We start from the raw sequence: 12,722 nt of genomic DNA, 5'->3' as shown, positions 1-12,722 counted from the left end.
GCGGCGGCGGCGGTGGCACCCCTCCCTCCCCGCGCGGCCTCCGCCCCTCACAGCGGCCCGGCCCCGGCCCCGGCCCGGCGGCGCCATGAGCTCGGGGACCCCCTACATCGGCAGCAAGATCAGCCTGATCTCCAAGGCGCAGATCCGCTATGAGGGCATCCTCTACACCATCGACACCGAGAACTCCACCGTGGCGCTGGCCAAGGGTGAGGCGGGGGGGCTGTGAGGAGATGTGTTTGTGTGGGGGGAGGTAAGGGGGGCAGGGCCTAGGCCGGCGCTGTGAGGGGATGGGGGGGGCCCTGCCCGGCGCCTCGGGCCCGGCTGGGCCTGAACAATGAGCCTGGGCCTCGCCGCTGAGGTGCGGCCGGGGGCTGCCCGAGCGGGGAGCCGGGGGAGGGGGGGCCGAGCCCCGGGCCCGCAGCGCGGCGGCTCTCGGTGAGTCAGCAGCCGGAGCTGCCTCGGCCCCGGGGGCTCGCTGCCTGCCCGCCGCTGCCCTGGGTGCCCGGCCCGCCCGGCAGGGGGGCTCCGGGGGCCTGGGGGGTTCCCCGCCTGCCCGGGGGTGGCAGCGCTCTGAGGGGCTGGTTCTGTCCCCTCGCGTTGTTACCAAAAAAAAAATTACGTGTTGGCGTTAAGGTTGGGGTTTTCCCCTCTCGGCTCCAGCTGTGTGCCTGGCAGGTAGGCAGTGCTGGGTTTGAGTGGGGATGCAGGCCTCTGCCGGGGAGAGCAGCACTGCTGTTGGCGTGTCTTTGTTCCTCTCGTGATCAATAATTGGGCTCTGCTCACGGTAAGAGGTTGGGAGCGAACACACAGTGCTGTAGGGTGTTCACACGTGGGGCTGGTTCGTCCTACCTCGCAAGCTGCTCCTCAAGGCTTTGCTCTCGGTCCTCTGTAGAAATAGTGATCTCTGTCTCCTGCTGTGTGGTGTAATCTGGATTTGATTGTCACCTGTGCTGGGAGCCTCCTGTATTCCCTCTCAGAAAAGCCTGTCCTATCTTGTGTAGTCTCTCAAACAAGGTCTTACTTCTGTATTGCTTTTATGGTCTGGCTCGGCTAGTCCAGCTAATGCATATCAGCTTTTTGTGTCCCTGAGTTACGTTCTTCTCTGTTCGGGAAGTTCAAACTTTCATCACTGCCTTCAACAACCCACCGGGATTGTCCAGAAACCAAACATCTTTTGTCTTACGTGACTATCTGCTGGAACAAGCTGCTGGCTTGCCTGGTTCTCAGCTCCACCCGAGGCAGCCTAGGCCACGGTCTTGGTTCAGCATACTGGTGTTGGGGTTGTGTTGAGTACAAGCACCTGAAATGTGCTGGTATTTAATCTGGAGCTAAGAATGTAAGTTTTCATAAATGCCCTTTTTTTTTTTAAGGGCTGTTTGTGTAAATGTATAAACAGCTATTAACTAGAATTAATTGAGATATCTCAGAAAGGGTGGGGTTCCTTTTCTGTATGTGCAGAATGGCCTTCACCTTTCTTCAGCAGAAAGCAGGGATGGTTTCTCACGTAGCTCTGGCTTCCACATAGCACTTGCTACTGCAGAGCTGAAGTGGTATGTTTCAAAGGCATATGTGGTGAAATGTTTTATGGTGTGAGAAAGCACGTGCTCTTCATAATATATCTGGCAGATCTTGTATTTATTGGGCTCTCAGTGTTCACTTTTGATGAACTAGAATTTCTAAGTAGTTACGATACATGGAAAAAATGCTCTTTTTTCATTTGCTGCTTTAAACTTTACAGTGCGAAGTCTGCTTTTCATTGCAGCTCAGAGGCTTTTTTAAATTCTGAGACTTCATATCAAAATAGTGTCAGAATTATGAACACAGCAACGGTGCTGAAGTCAGTGACAGCAGTGCCAACACTGTTTGGGTGGATTTGGTTGAAACCACGTGGTCTCTGGAGGGTTAAAAGCACTGCCAACTACTGATGGGCAATTGACGTTGTCTAGATAGTGGATAAATTATTGTTAAGCCCTAAATGCCAATGTTTATGGTTCAGACAAGTTAAATACAGACTGCATGTATTATGCTGTGCTATTCTCCGGATTTTTATCATCCCAAATAGTACAAAGAACAACCTAGATTGAAAGGAACCTCAAGAAGGAATCTGGTTCAGCCTTTTACTCAAAGCAGAGCTCACTTCAATTGATTTGAACGTTGTTCCTGTTAAATCTCAACATGTGCAACAACTTAAACGCTGGATAAGAAGATTCCTTGTGCTTAATTAAGTGCTGCAAGAAAGTTGTCCATCTTGTTAGATGCTAAACTTAAATTACAAGCAGTGGTCAGAACACAGCAGATAATGAGCCTCCTGCTGGCAGTGAGCCCCAGTAACTTCACTTTCTGCAGGAGCCTGAAGAAACTGCAGGTTTTGAGCAAGAAACACCCTTGTGAGCTCTTTCTAGACATCCAGTCACATGTTCTGTGTGCTTCCTGACCCGCCAGTGGTCTAGCTTTGAGTCCTACATGTGAATACAAACTGTGTCGTGGAGCGCTAGCTGCAGCACAGTGTGGGATTGATTTCCTGTTCATCTGTAAACAATAGTCACTGGAACTCTTCATGGGAGACAGCCCTTCAGTCCTACCAGAAACCCGAAGCTGTGCTTTGGGCTGTGCCAAAAATCATTAAACACTTCAGATACAGGGGTGGGTGTGCTCAGCTCCTAGAGGCCTCTCAAGTGCCATCACTGCTGTTTTGTCTACAACAAGGACATCGTTTTCCACCCTTTCAGTTATGAACCTTGAGCCCAGCCAACGGAGGGGCTGTCTGCACAGCTTCAGGCTCTGCAGGTCCGTATTTCTCCATGTGGCAACTGACGGGCTGAGAGAAGGCGTTGTGCTTTCAGAGCTAGCCGTGGGATTCTGCGGTAGCTCCTGCTAGCTTTAACATCCATTGCCCAGAGCTGGATGCTGTAATAATCTAATCTTGACCAGGGATATCAGTATGGTTCATGTCTAAAAGGCTGTAAGTATTGCTTTCAGTTTATAATCTGCTTCTAGTTGACTAGGTTACAGTTGTAATACGATCAAACAGCAGCTGGAGATCTAAAATAACTTGGAGGCTTTTCTACCCTAGTAACTAATGGAAGATGGCATTCAGAGGAAGCAACTGACTGCTTGCACCAGTTAGGTATAAGCTGAGGTGCTAAGGAGCACCAGCAAGATGGGAATCAGGTTTGGCATTGACCTGAGCTTACTGCTCTGTGTGAGCTCTGTGTGCGTGTTGGACATTAGTGGGACTTGAAGACTGCGTGCAGCACGAACCCCTGCTTGGTGGGGAGCTGCCTGGACACAGCTTTCCGTCTGAGGACATCTCCTGACAAGCAGTGCTGCCTACAACCATCACCACTCGTTAATAAGTCAGTGTTGCTGCAGGACGGCAGGGATGCTCTGCAGGGGGATTGAGCTGGTCTGGTTCTTGCAGCCCTCTTTCTGGGGGAGCTGTGCCCTATCGTCCATGTGACGGGGCTGTCTCTGCTTATCTGTCCAGATGGGAAGTGGGAGTGGTGGCTGGCTGGCACACAACTGCGGGCTGTGATACAGCAGGTGCTTGGGGAAGGTCTGGGTAGGATGGAATTTGCGAAGGTACTGCAGGACTGCTGCTGCGTCCTGGCTGAGAGGTTGGGTAGTTATGTGGTAACCTGCTAGAATGAAGTGATGCAACTCCAGCCTGGAATTCTTCCAATGCCAGAGCGCGTATATCAGGCGAAGATGTGCTGGGGCTTATCTGAACTGACCAAGCTCCGTGAAGACGGAAAACAGCTAGGCTAGTAGGCTTGATAAACTTCTGAAAGTTGTGGCAAAAAATCTGCGTGCGTGCTCATTCTCTGGCTAATTCCAGACTTTCATACTCCAGTGTCTAAAGTGACTGCTGCCTGTTTTCCTTCCTTAACAAAGTAGTAAGGCTGAGTCTGACCTCTTCCTGTTTTATAGATTGAGTTAATTTACGCTCCTCCCTGGCAGCCACACACTCAATTACTGCCTTTTTTCCACTCTAATGTGTGACATCATTCTGCTTAGTACCTGCTCAAGTGTTCTGGTGCCTGAAACTCAGCAAAGCCTCAGTAGGTACTAAGGTCTTAGATCTATCCCTTAAAAAGCTAAATATGAAACCATTAGCGTGGAGTGGAGAGACTTTCAACAGTAACCTCTTATTTATTATACAGATAGAGATTTTTACAGATAAGTTTATACAGGTATATTTTTTTTATTAATAATAACTGAAACCAAAGGTACAAATTTGAGCTCTAAAGCCTTCTAAGGATTTTTCCCTGCTGCCAGAGGCCTCTTCTGTGGCCTGCTGCAGTGGCAGTTGTCTCAAGCTGTGTGTATATGGGATGGGGAGGGAAGGTGACTGTGGCAGTACAGCGCTGTGGGGAAATCCTCGGGTTTTTAGTAGGCTTCTTTGCAACTGGTTTATGGTCTTCACCTTCACAGTTAGTTGTAAACAAATATGTTTATGCAGGCTGCTGGAAAAGTTGGCATTTGAGAGATGTGTGGGATAAAGGGAGCCAAAGTATTACGAGAGCACACTCTAATTGCCTAAGTTTCAACTTGTACAGTGTTGTAAAGATAATACTGGACTAACGGTAATCTTTCTAATGCTAAAGTGCGGTCCTTTGGTACTGAAGACCGGCCCACAGACAGACCTGCTCCTCCAAGAGAAGAAATCTATGAATACATTATTTTCCGAGGAAGCGACATCAAAGACATCACGGTCTGTGAACCTCCAAAAGCTCAACATACCCTGCCACAAGATCCTGCCATTGTTCAAGTAAGTTAGCCCGAAGCAGAGGTAGGCAGCTAAGGTAAAACGTTGCCGATGAAAGACTGGATTTTGATACAAAATGGTAAAAGTGAAAGCCAGTCAGTGTCTCCAGGAATCTTCAGATTTTGGGAAGCATTTTGAATTTCATTTTAATGTTTAGATTAGCAGGATTAAAGACTTCTGTCGACAAAACCTGAGAGAGTTTACTAGCTGAGAATGCAGGCAAACTAACGCTTCTCAGTGTTTACTTAAGCATTAATAACGCTGTACCGAAGTAAAGAATCACTACCAAAGCAAGTTGACTTCTGGACACTGTAAATGGAAATGTACTTTGTCTTGTTACAGTCTTCACTGGGCTCTGCCTCCACATCCTCCTTTCAGCCACATGTGCCTTACAGCCCGTTTAGAGGTATGCCACCTTACAGCCAGCTTGCTGCCAGCTCTTTACTTAGCCAGCAGTATGCAGCTTCATTAGGTTTAGGTAAGTAAAGTTTTTACTTGCTCGAATAAAGGTACGGTCCTTGTACGCAGCTACCGTGAAAGCAAATAAGAGTAACTAATGCTGAGTTCCTTGCCGAGTGTCAGGCTGCAGCAAGCAGTGAATAAGTTAACAACTTTGTGCAGCACTCTTATTGCAAGGAGGCCCATCTTTCATTGACGCATGCATACATGTGAGAGACTAAAGAGCTAAAGTTTTTTTCAGAAAGTAATGTGAATACCTAACATTGAGGCCAGTTTATTTCTAGTCTAACATACCTTACACACACAGCGCACGTGAAAAGAACTTGTGTTCCCAGAGAGGACTAAATAAGCTGCTCTAATGCTGTTCTAGAGATTCTTGTATCTCTTTCCAAGTCCTTCAGATGTTTCACTACCTTGTATCTTATCCATATATCTTTTTGCTTTCTCTTCTTCCCTCTATCTCTTTAGAGAAATTGGTAAGCCCTCCAGCATCAGCAGCTGCTTCCAGCCCTAGTTCTTCTCCGTCTCCACAACCTGTTTCAGAGCCTGACATGTCTTCAGAGCCCCATCAGCTCTCTTCCAAGGGTAACAGCAGTTTGAGGACTCCAAATATTTGGAAGAACTGCATGGCACTTGCAAACGATCTGTTCTTGTTAACCCCCTCCTAGAATGATAGTACTTACATGGGTAATGCTAGTCAAACGAGTTTGTTCTTGGCTGTTGTTGCTTTTCCTTACATGAAGTATTACTTCCTCCTGTTCTAGACTTATCAATTAGAGGAAACAGGAGAAAGGAAAGTAAAGGACTGTGGATCCTCCTGTGTAAGTATCAGGAGAGGGCTGAGGCTTAGGGATGTTGTGCTACATCCTGCCCAGGAGCATGCGTCAGCTTAGGGACTGGGTGAGAAATGAATTGGTCTTTCCTAGAAAGACAAGCACACTGCTTAAATTGTGGGTGGCCTTGCTGTTAAAAAATAAGTAACCTGGTAGAAAATTCAGGAGAATTGTTGTAATTGAGGAAACTTCAGGATATATTTCGTGCATGATGGGGCAGTGTACCTTGTCAAGACTCTCATCGAGTAAAGCATGACTAACAGTAAGCAATTTCTGAGTTGTGGTAAGCTGAGGTAACAGTTCTGGGTGCTTGCTTCTATGCTTAAACAAATTTAAAGGAGTTTGAGTAGGGATAACTAGACTGACCATCCTCAGAGCAGAGAGTCCAGGTGCAGCCTGCATTTAAACATGGTAATTAGTTTCATCTGTTTTTAACTTAAGCATGTATGCTTGTGTTGGCATGAAACTGTTTCTACTTACTTTCTGGTTTTGGCCATCTATCCGTACGTACTTTCTCAGTATTCTGGCTAAGCTTTGAAACTTTCTCATGTTAAACTTGCACAGCAGCTTTGTCCTATTGAATAATCCTTAGGCTGTGTCTGTCTTCCTTGCAAGTTTTCCAGGTGTACATAACTGGGAACCTGCATGATGTTACCTACTGGGTATATCTCATGTGGACGTGGGTGACCCAGAAGTGTCAGTGGCTTGGTTTGTGTGTACTCTTCAGCTTTTTCACTTTTCTTGCTCTTAAAGTGTATTTAGTTAAAGTTCGCTTCCGAGTGGTTCTTACGCATAACTACATAAAGCTGTAGTACTCCAAAACTTCTACTTAAATCTAGAATGCAGTATTTCTTCTGAGTACTGAAGACTGTCACTTTCTAATATAATTGGTGTAAGGTATACCAAACCATGAAAAGTATTTACATGTTTTGTAGTGTGAATAAATAAGCCTGGATGGAAGAGCAACAGAAGTCTTGGGTAACACTTTGGCCTTGACCAAGGAGGAATTTAAAAGGGTAACTTTGAGATCCTGGTCTGGTTTCAGGTTTTCTTTATTTGAAAGCTAACAATAAGCAATGACAGTACTTCAAGTAGTTGAAGGGGCTTCTAAAATGGCTTACAAAATGGGATATTGTTGAGGTGGTTAAGCTTTTGCAGCAAACTTTTTTTTAGGCGAAGTGGGGAAAGCTTTCTTGAGTGATTTCGAAGTGGTAGGTGTTTTTTTTTTTGCTTTAGATATGAAGTACCATGTAAAATACAATCCTGCATAACCAAAGATACACCTAGAAATCAAATTTTTCTATAAACTCTGAGACTGACCTGGTTTGCTTATCTGAAGTGTGCCTCTTAACTTGGTTTAAGAAATAAATGTGTAGTTTTTTTTCTGATTTAAGGCTCTGGATTTGAGAGCCAAGGCTTGTTAGAGCAGCAGTGCCTTACCTAGTGTATATGCCACTTAAGCATAGCATGCAGTGATAAACACACAAGGTTTTGAATAATTCTTGACAAAATGGCTTCTCCATAGGAGTGGGTAGGATTTGAGTAACATCGGCACGCTGTCTGAGAGGCACTTAATCATTGGGATTTTTTCCAGGTGCTGGCTTTCCGCCTGTTCACCCAGTCCGCAAAAGCCCCATGGTAGAGCAGGCTGTTCAGACGGGCCCGGTTGACAACATGAATTCACAAAAGCCGCCCCCGGTGAAAGTAACTCCAGGGGTTCAGCGCAACGGACGGCAGGTTCCGCAGAGCAACACTAAGACAAACGGTGTGTATGTACCACTCGATCCTTAAAGTGCCGTTTTTAGGCATCCTTCAGAGGTGCATAGCAAGACTCAACTCTTTCAGTTTTGTTCTTGTGCTCCTTTATTAAGTTGCTTTCTTGTTCAGTAGATACAGTTCAGGCACCACCTGTGCAACCCCAAGGGCAGGTGAATGATGAAAACAGAAGACCTCAAAGGAGAAGATCAGGTAGGTTAATCTGACACCAAAGATTTGCTTTAGCTTATGAAAGCAAATACTGTTAATTTCAACAAAGGATTATTGGACAGAATGCTAAGGGCAAAGTAAGGCTTGATAAGTCTTTGGCCATCTAGAGATGCTTCCCTAACAAAATAGATTCTGGAGCCACAGAAGTTCAGAACCTTCCAGGAACAAAATTCTGGTGTCTTCTGGAAACCGGAGGTACATCATAAAAAATTGCTGTCACATCACAGCAGCATCAATAACTAGATTTTTCTGAAACCTGATTTTATTTTTCTTTAGCTGGGAAGGGCAGCCTGTTTAAAAGTTTCATACTTTAAGTAGAAAGATCTCTGGGATTTCTTGGTTCTGTAGAATACGGTTCTTACCTTGAGACTGCAGTTTAAGCACAGGTCAGAAGAAAGTGAAGTTAACTTCAAGGAGACATCCCTGCCCAAGCAAAATGAGAAAAGGCAGGAAACAGAAGTTGAGACGCTGGGTCTTCAAATTTATTTGACTGAAGGCAGTGCTGTGGAAGGGGAATTATAGTTTCATTCCTTTTTCCAAAAAGGAGCTGATAACTGCTGCTTTACAACTCAGAAATTACGAAGTATAAGCCCCCTTTGTGGGTGGATGAGTCTTGGGTGTCAACCCCTCATAACAGGTTTACAGACTGTAGGTAACATGCTTGCAAATCAGCAAGCAGACCTGATAGCCTGTCGCTTCCCTTAGCTTTACCTGGCATAGTACTTCTTTTGTTTTCTGTCCTCATACTGAAGGGAAAGTTGGACATGCTCTGTCTTAGTGGTAAGACTGACATTGAGGAATGCTTTTCAGAAAGTTAAAATATTGCTGTAATGTGTTTTCTACAGCCAAGTTGAGAAGTTGCTTTCAAAGAGGTGTGGCCTAACCACAGGACTGGAAGCCAGAAACTCCTGAGTTCTAATCCTGGTTTCCTCTGGTCTTGAGCAAGTCATTTAACCTCCCTGCACGTTACCAAGTGTTTAAACTCTCCTGCTTTCAGGAAACAGGAGAACCAGAAATCGTTCTAGAGGACAAAACAGACCAACTACTGTGAAGGAAAATACAATAAAGTTTGAAGGTGACTTTGACTTTGAAAGTGCAAATGCACAATTCAACAGAGAGGAACTTGATAAAGAATTCAAGAAGAAACTAAACTTTAAAGGTTTGTGGCTTCATTAAATATGAATTGCTGAGCTAGTAGTAAACACTGCATAGAAAAACTCATGCTGAGAAATCGCGTGATTGCATGTGGCAGCATCTCAAATCTTGTTTGAGGGAGCAAGAGAACAGATGGCTCTTCGGTATGCCTCAAGGAGGTGTAATGCATTTTATTATCTTCAGATGACAAAGCAGAGACGGGGGAAGAGAAAGGGGACCCTGGAGTGGCAACTCAAAACAATGATGGTAATGCAGAGGAGGACCTTCTGGGACCCAACTGCTATTATGATAAATCCAAGTCTTTCTTTGACAACATCTCATCAGAACTGAAATCTAGGTGAGTGTGTCTATTAAAACTTGAATTATAACTAAAATTGCATGAAAAGCTAGACATGTGACATGGTGTGACGTGTAACTCTTCTAAAAGTCTCAAAATGCAAGAAGAAAAAAATAGGAAAATCAACAAAGTCTTCAGAAGGGAGTATGGCCACACAAATCTGAACGTTGTCTTGTTCAGTTCTAGGCGTACCACATGGGCTGAAGAAAGGAAACTCAATACTGAGACGTTTGGAGTTTCTGGCCGGTTCCTTCGTGGCCGCAGCTTTCGTGGTGGATTTCGAGGCGGAAGGGGTACTGGAGCAGCAAGGCGAAACCAACCCACTCACAGAGCTGGTACTGGCAGAGTGTAACTGCAGAGGCAAGTTTTTTAGCAGGAATAAATGCTGTCCCTGAGCTAGGCTTGTCTCTTGTTCTTCACCTGAACTGTCTTTGCAACCTCATCTTGCTCTCCAGTCTCTGATGGATCAATAATCGTTCCTTACTGTGTCTGATCTGTCTTTATAAGCCATGTAAGAGAAATACCAGTGGTTTTAATTTTTCTGGGGTTAACCTACCTGTTGCAGAAAGTGAGAGCTGTTTGTTTCAGCGAGACTTTCCAGCCAAGCATTTTAGTTGATAAACTAATGTGAACTTTAGTTGCTTTTTCTTAGGCTTGATATCCAGGGGACCTTCCCTAATTCTGCCTTTTTCCTGCATAGGTTCTAACTTCTCTCCCGAGAGGATGAAACTGTACATAGAAAGAAAACAACCAACTGCTGCACTAATGTGGGAAAATGGTTCATATTGTTTACTGTCTCAGCTCAAGTGACAGAACTTCATGTACTACTGCTTATATTCTGGACTTATTTTGGACCAGCAACTGTCAGCTGGAGTATTCTTTGGAAGAGGGAATGTGTTCAGGGGTACCTTCTTCAGGGTGTCTTTTCTTTTTTTTTTCTTTTTAAGTGCAGACTAACTTACATGGTTCTTCTTTCTGGGTCTCTCAAAGGCTGCTATGGTCTAAGCTCAAAGTCAGACTCCTTTTCTGAACCCTGAAGAAGATAATCATGGTATTTTAACATGGAACCAAAGCTCACTTGAAATAAACCAGCTAACTTGTTTGTTCTGAGTAACCAAATGAATTCTTTGGTGCTGCTGGTCTTACTGTTCTTGGCAGCATGTGTGAAGTAGCACTTGGCATCTGAAAAAGTGGATTCCTGGTGCTGGGGAGTTATGTATATTGTCACTTGGGAATACTGGATTGTTGATCATGTAGTAGTGTAAATGACTGTACAACTGTTTGCCACCTGGTACTGATGTGGAGGTACAGCAGGTTCGCGCAGAACCGTGACTCTCCCTCGAGTTTAAGGGTGCTGGGCACTCCTCAGAGGCTTCGAGCCTCTCACCAGGGCGGGGCAGGGCGGGAGGGCAGCGTGCTGCGTCCTCAGCGGGACGGGGCAGCGGGGACACCGCTGCTGTGTGCACCGAGTGGGTGTGCACCGAGCGGAGGGTCTGTGGCAGCAGCTGGCTGCCGGGGGGGCGGGAGCTCCGGCTTCTTGCCTCGGCGCGTACCTCGCTCATCCAGTACTAAACGCAAACAGTTCTCTGTACACTAGTAGACTGTGGTGGAACACTATGGAATGTTTTCATTAAACTAGGAATGGGGAGTCCGTATAATGAAGCTTAACAGATGGGCATGTTTAAGTTGTTTCCTCTATACCCCCATACTGTAAATAGTTTAGTTGTTTTTCTTTTGTTTTTAAAATCTGTATGTGGGGAGAGGGGCTGGGAGGGAAGGGCTTACATTTGTTTGCATGAATAAGTGGGTTAAATTGCTATAGGCATGTGTCCCTTTTTTGGTTGGTAGGGAATTTTGTTGAAAAAGCACCTTGATGACTGAACCCCTTACATAGCTAGAATTTTTTAGTTATGCATTGACTTAGGTTACTGTAAAAGCTTGGATTTATTTTTGTAGGACTTTCTTGCTAAGAATTAGAACATAGCAGTGGGGCTGCTCTTTGGAGTAATGTAAATTGTAATTATAATAAACATGTAAATGTTTAATGTTTTCCTCCTACTTTGTTCTGTCCATCATCAGCCCGTACAACTTGTCAGATGCCCGTCAGCAGGGCTCAAATTGGTCAGAGGAAACTGACAGGAAGGGTCGTGCGGTGTTCGGAAAGGGTGCCTAAAACCTCTGGTACAGCTGCTGAACGCCACTGTTCCTGGTATCCTGTGTTCTGTGCCCTGTGGGAGGTCTGGCTGCTGAGGAGTTGCCCGAAGGAATGGTGTTGAGGCCCAAAGGAATGGGGCTGTGACCCAGGCTGTCCTCAGCACCCAGCCTGAGTCTGTGCTGGTGGAGCTTAACGAGAGCTTGTTGTGGGTGGTGATGCTTCTGGTTCGGTAGCCACAAGTGCCTTTATCTGGGCTCAAAGCAGCACACAGGGTGTGTGCTGAAATAGCTTATTTGGGAGCTACTGCAAGCCTCTAATTTCTCTGGAGGCAAAACAGCCACTGGGACGCTGCAGTGTAAGATGGAATCGCGTTGCCAAAGTCAACTGAGCGGTGAGCGCTTCAGAGCTTGTCCTGTCTGGCTGTGGTGAAATGAGAAAACAGCAACGTCTCTATAATTCATTTTTAAGGCAGTAGCTCCCTTTGTTCTGCACTTGACCTCACTGTGATACACTGACACAACCGGTGCTGCTGACGCTCCTGGAGTTGCTGTCTTGTGGGCATATCTTGGCCCCTCTGAGCTGAGCACGGTGGGGACAACTGGTGGCTGCTGAACGCTGGGACTTGTTCCCTGCTCGTCCTCGTCCGCCAGGAGCGTTCATTCCAGTGCGGTCTGAGGCAGGCAGCTGCCCACAGGGCTGCCTTGCAGCCCTATCAGCTTTCATGGGGAAGATTCCTGACACGAGGGAAAGACAGCGTGGAAAAACAAACCATTCTTCTCAAAATTCCCGTCTGAGGACTGATAAATGAACCAGCACGATACTCCGGTAACTCTGTCTTTCTAGCTTGTGGTCTAATGCTTTCCTGAGCAGGGGACAGCACTGCAGCTTCCCTGTCCTTGATTCCTGTATCGCACTCAGCCCACACTTCGCTTTGCAGGAGTTAGCTGTAAACAGCTTAGTTGTGGTGTGGTGCGCCAGGGAAAGCGTGTGAGTTACTGCGAGTGGAATGGTCAGACAGGAGCCTTCCTC

At 46.0% G+C, this 12,722-nt stretch overlaps 1 protein-coding gene across 6 annotated transcripts; it reads left to right on the top strand.

The window, feature by feature from the left end:
• Window position 1: 1 nt before the first annotated feature.
• Window positions 2-11,583, top strand: LSM14B (LSM family member 14B). 6 transcript variants are annotated; one of them, XM_048074567.2, is made up of 10 exons: window positions 2-206; window positions 4,608-4,771; window positions 5,111-5,246; window positions 5,696-5,812; window positions 7,655-7,825; window positions 7,951-8,028; window positions 9,044-9,205; window positions 9,385-9,538; window positions 9,719-9,898; window positions 10,239-11,583. In XM_048074567.2, the coding sequence occupies exons 1-9, from the start codon at window positions 86-88 to the stop codon at window positions 9,888-9,890; spliced, it is 1,275 nt and encodes a 424-aa protein (XP_047930524.1). In that variant the 5' UTR covers window positions 2-85; the 3' UTR covers window positions 9,891-9,898; window positions 10,239-11,583. The 6 variants fall into 6 exon arrangements, with proteins under 6 accessions (XP_047930524.1, XP_047930523.1, XP_047930526.1 ...); XM_048074566.2 differs by having other exon boundaries at window positions 7,948-8,028; XM_048074569.2 differs by lacking the exon at window positions 5,696-5,812.
• Window positions 11,584-12,722: the final 1,139 nt, after the last annotated feature.

This window comes from Anser cygnoides, chromosome 16, assembly GCF_040182565.1.
Source record: "Anser cygnoides isolate HZ-2024a breed goose chromosome 16, Taihu_goose_T2T_genome, whole genome shotgun sequence".
Lineage (NCBI taxonomy): Eukaryota > Metazoa > Chordata > Aves > Anseriformes > Anatidae > Anser > Anser cygnoides.
Note: the sequence above shows the minus strand (reverse complement) of the source record. Positions and strands in the feature narration are given on the sequence as shown.